A 12,312-nucleotide genomic window follows, 5' to 3' on the forward strand; every position below is an offset into this window, starting at 1 on the left:
GGGGTCATTGTTCATTTGGAAGACCCATTTACGACCAAGCTTTAACTTCCTGACTGATGTCTTGAGATGTTGCTTCAATATATCCACATCATTTTCCTTCGTCATGATGCCATCTATTTTGTGAAGTGCACCAGTCCCTCCTGCAGCAAAGCACCCCCTAGGCATGATGCTGCCACCCCCGTGCTTCACAGTTGGGATGGTGTTCTTCGGATTGCAAGCTATCCCCTTTTTCCTCCAAACATAACGATGGTCATTATGGCCAAACAGTTCTATTCTATTCTATTCTATCTAGACTGGCTAGGCCACTCCAGGACCTTGAAATGCTTCTTACGAAGCCACTCCTTCGTTGCCCGGGCGGTGTGTTTGGGATCATTGTCATGCTGAAAGACCCAGCCACGTTTCATCTTCAATGCCCTTGCTGATGGAAGGAGGTTTTCACTCAAAATCTCACAATACATGGCCCCATTCATTCTTTCCTTTACACGGATCAGTCGTCCTGGTCCCTTTGCAGAAAAACAGCCCCAAAGCATGATGTTTCCACCCCCATGCTTCACAGTAGGTATGGTGTTCTTTGGATGCAACTCAGCATTCTTTGTCCTCCAAACACGACGAGTTGAGTTTTTACCAAAAAGTTCTATTTTGGTTTCATCTGACCATATGACATTCTGGATCATCCAAATGCACTCTAGCAAACTTCAGACGGGCCTGGACATGTACTGGCTTAAGCAGGGGGACACGCCTGGCACTGCAGGATTTGAGTCCCTGGCGGCGTAGTGTGTTACTGATGGTAGGCTTTGTTACTTTGGTCCCAGCTCTCTGCAGGTCATTCACTAGGTCCCCCCGTGTGGTTCTGGGATTTTTGCTCACCGTTCTTGTGATCATTTTGACCCCACGGGGTGAGATCTTGCGTGGAGCCCCAGATCGAGGGAGATTATCAGTGGTCTTGTATGTCTTCCATTTCCTAATAATTGCTCCCACAGTTGATTTCTTCAAACCAAGCTGCTTACCTATTGCAGATTCAGTCTTCCCAGCCTGGTGCAGGTCTACAATTTTGTTTCTGGTGTCCTTTGACAGCTATTTGGTCTTGGCCATAGTGGAGTTTGGAGTGTGACTGTTTGAGGTTGTGGACAGGTGTCTTTTATACTGATAACAAGTTCAAACAGGTGCCATTAATACAGGTAACGAGTGGAGGACAGAGGAGCCTCTTAAAGAAGAAGTTACAGGTCTGTGAGAGCCAGAAATCTTGCTTGTTTGTAGGTGACCAAATACTTATTTTCCACCATAATTTGCAAATAAATTCATTAAAAATCCTACAATGTGATTTTCTGGATTTTTTTTCTCAATTTGTCTGTCATAGTTGACGTGTACCTATGATGAAAATTACAGGCCTCTCTCATCTTTTTAAGTGGGAGAACTTGCACAATTGGTGGCTGACTAAATACTTTTCCCCCCCATTGTAAATACACAATGACTGACTCATTATACATCAAAGACTTCATCAGCAATAGTCCTTCAAGACAATAGCAGCAATCCTCAAAACCACAAAAAATGGAGAGAAAAAAAGTTGACACATGCAAAACCTTGGCTAGCATTGGAGCTGAAAGCAGAAGGTGGAAAAAAACATGTATTTGAACCAAGACTGATCTTTTAGACTGACAGACACAGTCAACCACAGTGGGTAGGCCTACAAAGTGATGAGAATGTGAGAGAAAAACCTCTGAGGCGATGGTTTGAGACCTTCCAAAAGCAACATACTTTTTATTAGAGTTGAGTGATGTGAATTGTACAACTAGATTAACTTGTTTGCTGTCTGACACTCACCTGCCATCTCCACATCTTTGTCTTGCAGCCTGCCTGGGATGTTAGCTAATTGTTGTGTACAGCCTTATCTGTCAGCAGCATGGGGCCCTGCTTCAACAGTTAACCCTTCACTGGCTGATCTGAGATAAACCAACCCAAGAACTCGGCCCATAAGGTGATGATTAGTTCCATACTTCTGGAACTAGAACTGGAATCAGTTCCAGAACATTTTCTGCAGTTTTTAGGATGTTCCCCTGTAATCCTTTTCACAGTTGTGTGGGGTCTGGGGTCCACACCCAGGCATTTAACACCTGTTACAGAGACAGTTGACTGTGTGTTTCTATGCCAATTGGTTTACTGTATTTTAGGCATTAACCAGGGTGCAGGGGTCCCAAGAAATGTCAACAATATTTTTCTATTTTATATGCAAACAAATCGTCTGTATTCATAGAAGAAGATGCAATAATTTGGGATAGACATCCCTTTTCTCCAAGGAGAAAAAGCAATCAAAAGGGTTCTTTGTTGCAGAAGTTTCAACAACTGTCTGGAGCGACCATGCAAATGTAACACAGAAAAACAATTTGTTCATTCAGAACCAATTAGAGCCAATAGAGAGCCATGTCAATCAGCGGTCACTGAGGCACGACCCAAGATACCAAACATGTAAAGAGGCTGAAATGATCCCTCCAACATGCAAACAGATTCCAGACAGACTCAATGCTTCCAGGCTGTTGTCTGGTCTCTCCACTCGTGATGGTCACACGCACCGTTGTTTGATGCTGAGGTAGCCCCCCGTCACGATGTCTAGCCTGGATAGCCTGATTAGTAAAGCCCCTGGTTCTGGACTCATATCTCACACACACAATCACCTCCACCCTGGTTAGGTCACACAACACACTATACTGGGGTTTATAAGCATCTGAGTTCAGTAGACATTGTGACTATGCCTTGACCTTTGTGGTGCTTGTCTTTGGAGTGAATGGTTTGATTTGGTTAGATTAAACTGGCTAGAAAATATGGGACTTTAAAGTGATTTATTAACCTACATTGCACACATTTTCTCAGCCTTTTCTAAATGTTTGGTCTTGAATCTTCCTATTGCTTACATTATTAGTTAGACATTAATCTTCTCCTTGCTGTTTGATGGCTGTACATTGTGTACAGTTCACAGAGCCTGTTTAAATTAACATCTGTTTTAACTTATTTCACAGCACACGCAATCTCTATGAACATACACCCCTGAGCTTTCCAGACAACAAACACTATGTCAAATCACAAAGTACTGTATCTGGGAGACAATAAGAGTGAAATAAAACACAGTAAGCGATTTTGTCATAGACCCCCAGTTACTTTTTATCTTAAACTTACTATACAAGAAAAGGAAATCTAGTCTGTGGTGTTAACCCATGTGACAAGTACATTATGTCCAGGTCACAGCACCGCAACCCTTGACCTTGTCGGTCTTATAAGAACACGGGGTGTTGGCCAACAGAGTTTGTACCCTGCTGTGATAAACACCAGAGACCACTTGTTGGAGCAGTGCACTCTTATTCAGTCTCAACAACTCTTGCATGCCTTGGCACTATTAGTGCACTAGTCCTATTAACATGAATACATTTACTTACATTAGTTGTATTGCCACTAAACCCCTCTCTAAGGACAGTGTAAACTGCACTAAATCTGTGTTTCCCAGTTATTGAGTTGATATTGAGATAATCTTATCATACGATCTTGCTTGCCAGCTGATCGTGGAGAAGAGCTTACAGTGTTTAGTAGATTTACAACTTCTTTTTTACCGCCATTTATCTGAAAGCACTGCTGAGGAAAGTGAGTGGGAAATATTTAAATGATTAGACATGTTAGAGCTTCTGTTATGGATCTTTATCTGATCAGTACCATACTTTTCACCAAGACACCATCTCTACAGGACAAACTGAGTAAATAGGTAATATATCACCGCATGGAAACGTACAGCAGCAGGGCTACATAGAGCAGGAATGAATAGTCTCATCCATGTTACTATATTCCCAGTGTAAAGAGAAGCTGGTGAACTCTAAACCTAGTGTGACCTCATAATTGTGAGAATTCAGTTTTAGGTCATGATCATTCATCTTAGGCCTACTTACTGCGTCACACCCGTGTTCTGTGTGTTTGTAAATATCCCTAAAAGATGACCAAGTGCATGTTGTGGAATAGCCCCTTTGTTTGGGTATGGTTTTCTGGTACAACATTTGCACTCCAAGAATGAGGATAGAGAATCTATCAGCATAATTTCTAGAAGGTACAAAAGAACTGCAATTAATTTGCAATAGTGTGACAGGGGACCCATCTAAATTATGCACTGAATAACCCAGGCATGGTCTTAGAGGAGAATGATTATGTCCCATCTGCTGTGCGTTAGCTTGAACAGTAGAGGATAATACATGTTAATGTTACCCCAGAGACATTCACTCCTACCACTGGTGCCTTCCTATACAATAGCCTGAACCGAGAAGTGCTCATTTTAGCTTATCAAGTTCAAACACGTGCCTGTTACAGTCAATGAGAGCTGTGGGTCATTAGGTCAAATAATTTCAAATGCAAACCTTTTTCTTTTCTTTTAATGTTTATTTCATATCTCCCCTCACAACACCAATTTATATGAAGGTCACTTCAACAATGCCTGCTTCCCTTCACCCAGAATGAACTGACCACTGACAAGGTGATGTGTTTTATTGCATTTAATGTGTGGACCTCAGGACAAAAGCTGTCACAAGAATCACAGACCCTTTTAAAAACAGTTCATCTTCTAAAGTGAAGGAGAGAGACAAGTGCTGCCCCTCTTTCTTCTAGACAAGTGCATTGATTACTGTCACAAGTACAATATTCAAGGATTCAATGGTTAACTGGATCTCAGGACGTGTGAACAAGACATGAGGTCTCTATTCTGAAGGCAACACGGATCAAATAAGAGCTCTTGAGAATAACCGCATGACATCAGAAAAGCTCATTCTTACCTTTTGATAAAAATTGGGGTTTATCAATGAAAATCTCACCTGGGCAGAGTCAATCCACCCTTAACGGGGAAATCCACTCAAACTATACACATTTACTTATTAGTCCACTGTTAATACGGTCCCAAAAAGTTTTGTAAGTCAGCAGTAAAGTTCTCAAGACATTGGACTTTGAAGAAGCAAAGTGTCACTTTCCACAGAATCATGAAAATAATACCCAAAGATAAGTTGAGTGGATTTTTCCTCCACCTTCTATTTCCCATTCAATTTAACCTTTATTTTTTACAGATAAATCTCATTGAGATAAAATCTATTTTGCAAGAGAGACCCTTTTCAATCAGGCCTTCAACCACAATACACTAATGGAAAAAACACTGTCTGGGTACAGACAGAGGTGAAAATAAATATACTCTAATGGTAAAACTGTCAGGGACCATGGTGGTTGGTATTCACAATATCGGTGCACCATACTACTATTGAGGGTTTCTATACAAATGTGATCGACAAAGAAACAGCGAATAGTAGTTGAGGCCTGTGTAAAGAGCCTTGACACGTCAAGGTTTAATAGCAACCACATACCAGACACTCTCCCATCATTCAGGTTTAGTTCCCTTGCAGCTTCTTCATGATAAGGCTTTGGGGAGGTGCGTTAGTGAAAACTGTCCCCACGAAAACATGTGTTCCCCACAATGTGTGGCGGATGACTTTGCAGCAGCCCAGGTCCTCGATGCTGAAGCCCAGGTTACGGTACCTCTCGTCTGTCTCAAACAGTGTGTTGTTGGTGTACGACCCAAAGAACTGGAAGAAACAAACACATGGGAAAAGATCTGAATACTGCTTGTTTTTGTTTGAAAGATTTAAGTTGAACAAATATAATCAATTTCAATCGTCAAGAAGACCACACAACTGCCACCCCTGTCTTACAACTGTATGTATTGTTCATAAAATATTATATATGTGACAACTATTTATGTAGCATAGTGCTAATCCTTAAGCAGCCATTTTAGTCACTTCTTACTGCCAGGCCTGAGGATGGGTCTATGAAGTCAGCCCAGAAGCCTTCTGTCCTCAGGGCATAACAGATTTCCTTGGCACCGGCAACAAACTGCAACAAGAGAACAATGCAACAACAAATTTACCTTCGACAATCGATTCGATTTCTATGTTAGTTTCAAGCATTCCGATTTTGTACTGTTACAAACATGCGAGATAGTGCCCAACATTCTGATTGTATGTTGTGAACTACAAACATGTGCGGTACATGCATGACCTGCTTGCTATATGTATATATATATTTTTTACAGATACAAGAGACCATCTGTTCAAACAGATTGTTATTGGTAATCATATCACCATGTAAGATGGCAACAAGTGCTGTTGTAGAGATCTAGCCTATTGCTGGGACGGGAGAGGAGATGAGGGTGTGTGTCAGTGTCTAGTAAATGAGTGCAGTCAAGGGGGTCAGCAGCACAATTAGACCGATTCTCAACCAAGGGCATGTTAATCAGACGGTGAATAACACACACTGTCACAAGCAAGCCCTGCTCTAACACGCACTGCCGTCTCACACACTCAGACTACTAACAGAAGTCTTCTATTGTAATGCTGAGATTGGGAATATGTAATGCACAATCCCATTATCATAAACAAAAGAGTACTTGCTACAAATAGGTACTTGCTAATACTTAGAGGCATTGAGTCTGAAAGACTATGTACAGTTTAATCCATTAAATTCCTTAAAATGTTGTTCTCAGAGGAAAACACAGATTGGGTTAGCATATACATGTGTTTGCAATATACTAGCAACTGATAACTCCCTACTATTTCAGACAGTAAAAGTGTCAGTATTATCTTCAGTAGTTCTGATAGACAGTTACTGTTGTTCATATGCTATGTGTAAAACTACCCACTGTGTTGTGACACCAACTCACTTTGTCTAGCATCAACTCCCTCTCTTTGTCCACCTCCTCACACCACGCTGTCATGTCGTTCTGCGTCTTCTGGGTCACCGTGACAACAGTCATGCCATTGTTAGGGGCCTCAGGGAACATTGACTCAAAATCTGCAAACACATGGGGAGAACATGCATGGTCAAAAACGAACATGACCATCACACCAATAGAGTTATTATGCTCATACAGTATGTACATTCCTTTAGTGTTTGAGCTCCCTCTACTGGATGCACGTAAAATCTCAATATAAATCTCACAAACACGTGAGTAGGTTAGTGCTTTGTCCTATTTTTCCCTTATCCATTCCCCATTTAAGATGTGGACATAATATACACAGACACAGTATATCAACAAATTTGAAAGTATAACAGAAAATGTGTGTAGCATGATCAGTGTCTTCTTTTACAAACAGTGCCTTCGGAAAGTATTCAGACCCCTTGACTTTTTCGACATTTTGTTACGTTACAGCCTTATTCTAAAATGGATTAAATAGTATTTTCCCCTCATCAATCTACACACAATACCCCATAATGACAAAGCAAAAACTGGGTTTTAGAAATTTTGCTAAAAAAGTAGTCAGACCCTTTACTCAGTACTGGCTTCTTGAGTATGACGCTACAAGCTTGGCACACCTGTATTTGGGGAGTTTCTCCCATTCTTCTCTTCAGATCCTCTCAAGCTCTGTCAGGTTGGATGGGGAGCGTCACTACACAGCTATTTTCTTCTCTCCAGAGATGTTCGATCGGGTTCAAGTCCAGGCTCTGGCTGGGCCACTCTAGGACATTCAGAGACTTGTCCCAAAGCCACTCCTGCGTTGTCTTGGCTGTGTGCTTAGGGTCGTTGTCCTGTTGGAAGGTGAACCTTCGGCTCAGTCTGAAGTCCTGAGCAGGTTTTCATCAAGGATCTCGCCGTTCATCTTTCCCTTTATCCTGACTAGTCTCCCAGTCCCTGCCGCTGAAAAACATCCCCACAGCATGATGCTGCCACCACCATGCTTCACCGTAGGGATGGTGCCAGGTTTCCTCCAGACGTGATGCTTGGCATTTAGGCCAAAGAGTTCAATCTTGGTTTCATCAGACCATGTTTCTCATGGTCTGAGAGTCCTTTAGGTGCCTTTTGACAAACTCCTAGCGGGCTGTCATGTGCCTTTTACTGAGGAGTGGCTTCCGTTTGGCCACTCTACCGTAAAGGCCTGATTGGTGGAGTGCTGCAAAGATGGCTGTCCTTTTGGAAGGTTCTCCCATCTCCACAGAGGAACTCTGGAGCTCTGTCAGAGTGACCATCGGGTTCTTGGTCACCTCCCTGACTAAGGCCCTTCTCCCCCGATTGCTCAGTTTGGCCGGGCGGCCAGCTCTAGGAAGATTCTTGGTGGGTCTAAACTGCTTCCATTTAAGAATTATGGAGGCCACTGTGTTCATGGGGACCTTCAATGCTACAGATATTTTTTGGTACACTTCCCCAGATCTGTGCCTCAATACAATCCTGTCTCGGAGGTCTACGGACAATTCCTTGGACCTCATGGCTTGGTTTTTGCTCTGACATGCACTGTCAACTGTGGGACCTTATATAGACAGGAGTGTGCCTTTCCAAATCATGTCAAATCAATTGAATTTACCACAGGTGGACTCCAATCAAGTTGTAGAAACATCAAGGATGATCAATGGAAACAGGACGCACCTGAGCTCAATTTCAAGTCTCATAGCAAAGGGTCTCAATACTTATTTAAATAAGGTATCTGTTTTTTATTTGTAATACATTTTTAAAACCTGTTTTCGCTTTGTCATTATGGGTTATCGTGTGTAGATTGATGAGGAAAAACATGTATTTAATCCATTTTAGAAGAAGGCTGTAACTTAACAACATTTGGAAAAGGGGAAGGGGTCTGAATACTTTCCAAATGCACTGTATGTTGTGCATTTTTACAGAAAGTAAGACTGCTCACATAGGGCTATATCTGCTGGTGAAAGGAAAACAATCATAAATGTACCTTTCTTCAGCAGCTCAGGGCAAGACTGTATTGCACACTCTACATTGGAGTTATCAAAGTACTGTTCTGCTCTGTTGACTCTTTGTTCCGGGGGATCGGCCTCGTTCCCCTAAGACAAACAATCATGGAACGTTGCTCAGAAAACCAAAAACATCCCCAAATATTATGCTGCATAATATGCATATGCTTCATTATCACCAGAATAAACGTATGTCAAATGTGAAACCAAACCACACTTACTTGGAACTCGCCGACAAATTGAGCAAGGATGAACTCATGCCTCTCGCTGCTGGAGGGAGCAGAGAGCACGTCGGGGACTGTCCGGTGGACTGGGCCTTTAATTTTCTGTTCTGCTGTTCCTTCCAGGTGGCAGTCGAAGCCTGAGTTACCTGGCAGCTGGAAGCGCTGGTCCTGAGGCCCGAACGGACCCATAGTATCATCTGGCCAAACTGTCCTGGGTCCTGACAATGAGACATAATTTAACAAGTTGATCCAATTATTGAGCCGATTGATTCACTTACCTTCTGAATAACAGACAGTTGGTATATGACGTTCACATTCAGGCAAGTACAGTATCATCATTGTGATTAGAGGTCTGCACTTACCAAGGTCAGGGGGTGTGATGGCAACACGAGGCTCATCAGAGCCAGATGATCCAGCACCAGAGAATGTTCTCTGGTTGGTTCCAGCGATCCGCCGGACCAGTACATGAAGCCCTGGCAGGTAAGTCACCAGCCTGGCTCTGCTACAGAGCACCTGAGGAACAGAGAAAGAACATCACCACCTGGACACACACAAGCATTAAGTGTGTGTGTGAGATTGGATTCTGATCAAATCTGGAAGTCTATGTCAAATGGACTTACACTGGCCATCCTGTTGGGCCTCTCCCTCTCTTCTGTTATCCACTTGCAAAACTGCAAAAGACAAAGTAATAAATTAACCAACTGCATAAACTAGACACACAACACTGAAAGTAGGTGCATAAACTGATTATCATCAAGCTAAATAGCTAAAAACAAACAGCAGTTGACTGTCAACAGGCTAACTAACTTCAAATAACTTCAAATAATTTGAATCACACAATTCAGAATATCCTGTAGCTACCTTACCCCGTAGTACTGTCACTTATTGTGCTCATTGACGACAACTATTTCAGACGAGATAGCTGCCACAACACTACATAACAGGGTACAGCAGGACTGTAGGGAATGTTAGCTAGCTAGCCAGCTAATGTTAGCTAACCAAAAAGTGAGAGCTGTGGTGTATTCATTGGTCGAATTCTGACCAATGAATACACCACAGCTCTCACTTTTTACTCCACTTTCCGTTTACTCCAAACGCTCTTCAACATGACGTAAAAGCTGTTGGGTTCTTAAATGGAAATTGTAGTTCATGTTACTGGCAAAGACAGTAAGTACAGTATGATTTCCTTACCATTCCAATCAGAATAGTCTGAAGTGTTTGGCACAAGCTGCACATCTATAAATGATCAATTCTTCCATGCTCTAAAGTGGAGTGAAGTCCACGGGGTTCCTTCCAACTTCTTCCAGTCACATTTCCCAACAGCCCAAACGTTTTGTAACAGAATTTGACTAATGAATACACCCCTGCTCGCAAAACTGCAGCAAATTTGTTTTCAGTTTCGATATTGGTTTGATATTTGGAGTTAGCTCGTCAATACCTCTGACAGAGCGCTCTAGGATGATTAAGGTGATATATCTAGAATCAGATGACAATAGAGCGCAAGGTACAGCCTTTTCCCCCCTCCGTTTTGTTTACAAAAAGTGACTTTACATTGGTATTGTAAGAATATTCGAAGATAAATATACACAACGCAGACGACTAGTGGTCAAGAGGACTGGCGGTCAAGAGGGAATTAACAATTAATGGAAATAGTTGTTTTGATTCATAGCTACATGTGGCAAGTTTTCATTGGTCCAAATGGTCTATACATTGATCCTGAAACAGGATACTTGGGGGTTTGGTAGCCCAATTGTATTGCAAGGAATTCTAATTGTTCAGCCACATGCTAGGCTTGAGGCTATAAACTACATCCTCTCTTTGTTCTGTTGAGAAACATTGAGAACAGGGAAGAATGAACATCTACCATCTACTTTCAAGCATAAGAACTATAATGTATTCGCTTTGAATGAATATATTTTCTCCCCCTGATTTGCTTTGGGGTCTGTGTTATTGAAGAATAACATCAACTGCTAACAGTATTATGTGCTGGCTGCTAAGGGACAGTCTTAAAAGTGCAATCAGCCAAACCTGGTGTTCACAGAAAAACGTTCTTTTAGTTTCCCCCCCACAACAATTACATTTTAAAATGTTAACTTGTTTATTTTTAATGGATTTTATGTCAAAATACGAGCTCAAATAAATAACCTACTTGCATGACCTAGAGAGCGAAAATCTATGATACACCAATAAGAATTCCCATTTTAAAAGTTCCCTGATTATAAATGAATATTTTGATAAGAGTGGTCAAGGAACCCAACACACTTGTCTGTACATCTGTAACTCATAGGGACAGGGAGCTATTGAAAATATCAGGAAATTTTGTGGTGAACTGGAATTCTAATGAATGAGGGGTTCAGTGACTTCACATTGTGGTTTTAAATCTCCATTTCACCTGGAGAGGAAGATTTAGAAAAGTATCCTTGTAAATGGGTCAAATATAGGACCCTTAGTAGTTAGAGGTAACTAATAAAAATATTGGGCCCTTAGTAGTTAGAGGTAACTAATAAAAATATTGGGCCCGTTAGTGACTGGAGGCCCTATGCAGTGTGTAATTTTCATATAGGGCTAACCCTCCTGAATGGGAATGCAAAAATGTCTACTTTGTTTACATTCAATCACCAATATTGCACTTTTACGACGGTCCCTAAACCACATGAGCACCAGAAATCAGCATAATGCCTCCTTTTCTGCTCTGTTAAGGAAGGTGTTCAACCATCGATTAAAAAAACAACAACAACAACGGGTGTACCTTGCCCCCTACCATCATCTGATTCTCGATATATCACTATCATCATCCTAGGACCTTCCGTCGGAGAGCTATTGACGAGCGAACTCCGAATATCGAAAGTAAAAACAAATTTACTGCCACACAGCTAGCCGATTTATATTAGTTGTTAGGTTCTGACAACATAAATGTAAGATATTACCTTAAATGAATACGTTGAAGAATATCCCCTTCTTGCAAGCATAAATCAATCAAATACGTTGAAAATATCAATAGTTATTATCTGTGTTTATCCTTGACCTAACGTTAGCTCGCTTGCTATCTATCCGCTTCACCTTTCAATGTGCACATGCGCTCTTACGTGGGGTTAATGACGGGAACCTACGAAGGACAAAAATGGCCTGATATAACACGGTTGCAAAAAAAGGAATAACAGCAAAATGCAGAATCATTTCTGCACACTAGATGTCGTTATAGCCCAATCCATGAGTGGTAGCATGTATCTACAGATTGACGCCAGCAATGGCAATTCTAAGGATAGTTCAGACAAAAATACATGTGCATGGGGAGGACCAAGGTTTTCGTCAGTGTTTCCTGTGGCACTGTAATAGG

The 12,312-nt window shown here is 41.7% G+C and overlaps 1 protein-coding gene across 1 annotated transcript; it reads right to left on the minus strand.

Moving 5' to 3' along the window:
• Positions 1–4,505: 4,505 nt before the first annotated feature.
• Positions 4,506–12,071, minus strand: LOC121536705 (cobalamin trafficking protein CblD). Its single transcript, XM_041844150.2, has 8 exons — positions 11,903–12,071; positions 9,596–9,646; positions 9,338–9,488; positions 8,973–9,193; positions 8,733–8,841; positions 6,725–6,855; positions 5,812–5,898; positions 4,506–5,591 (listed from the first exon to the last, which is right to left on the minus strand). The coding sequence occupies exons 1-8, from the start codon at positions 11,942–11,944 to the stop codon at positions 5,397–5,399; spliced, it is 987 nt and encodes a 328-aa protein (XP_041700084.1). The 5' UTR covers positions 11,945–12,071; the 3' UTR covers positions 4,506–5,396.
• Positions 12,072–12,312: the final 241 nt, after the last annotated feature.

This window comes from Coregonus clupeaformis, chromosome 23 (genome assembly GCF_020615455.1).
Source record: "Coregonus clupeaformis isolate EN_2021a chromosome 23, ASM2061545v1, whole genome shotgun sequence".
NCBI classification, from domain to species: domain Eukaryota; kingdom Metazoa; phylum Chordata; class Actinopteri; order Salmoniformes; family Salmonidae; genus Coregonus; species Coregonus clupeaformis.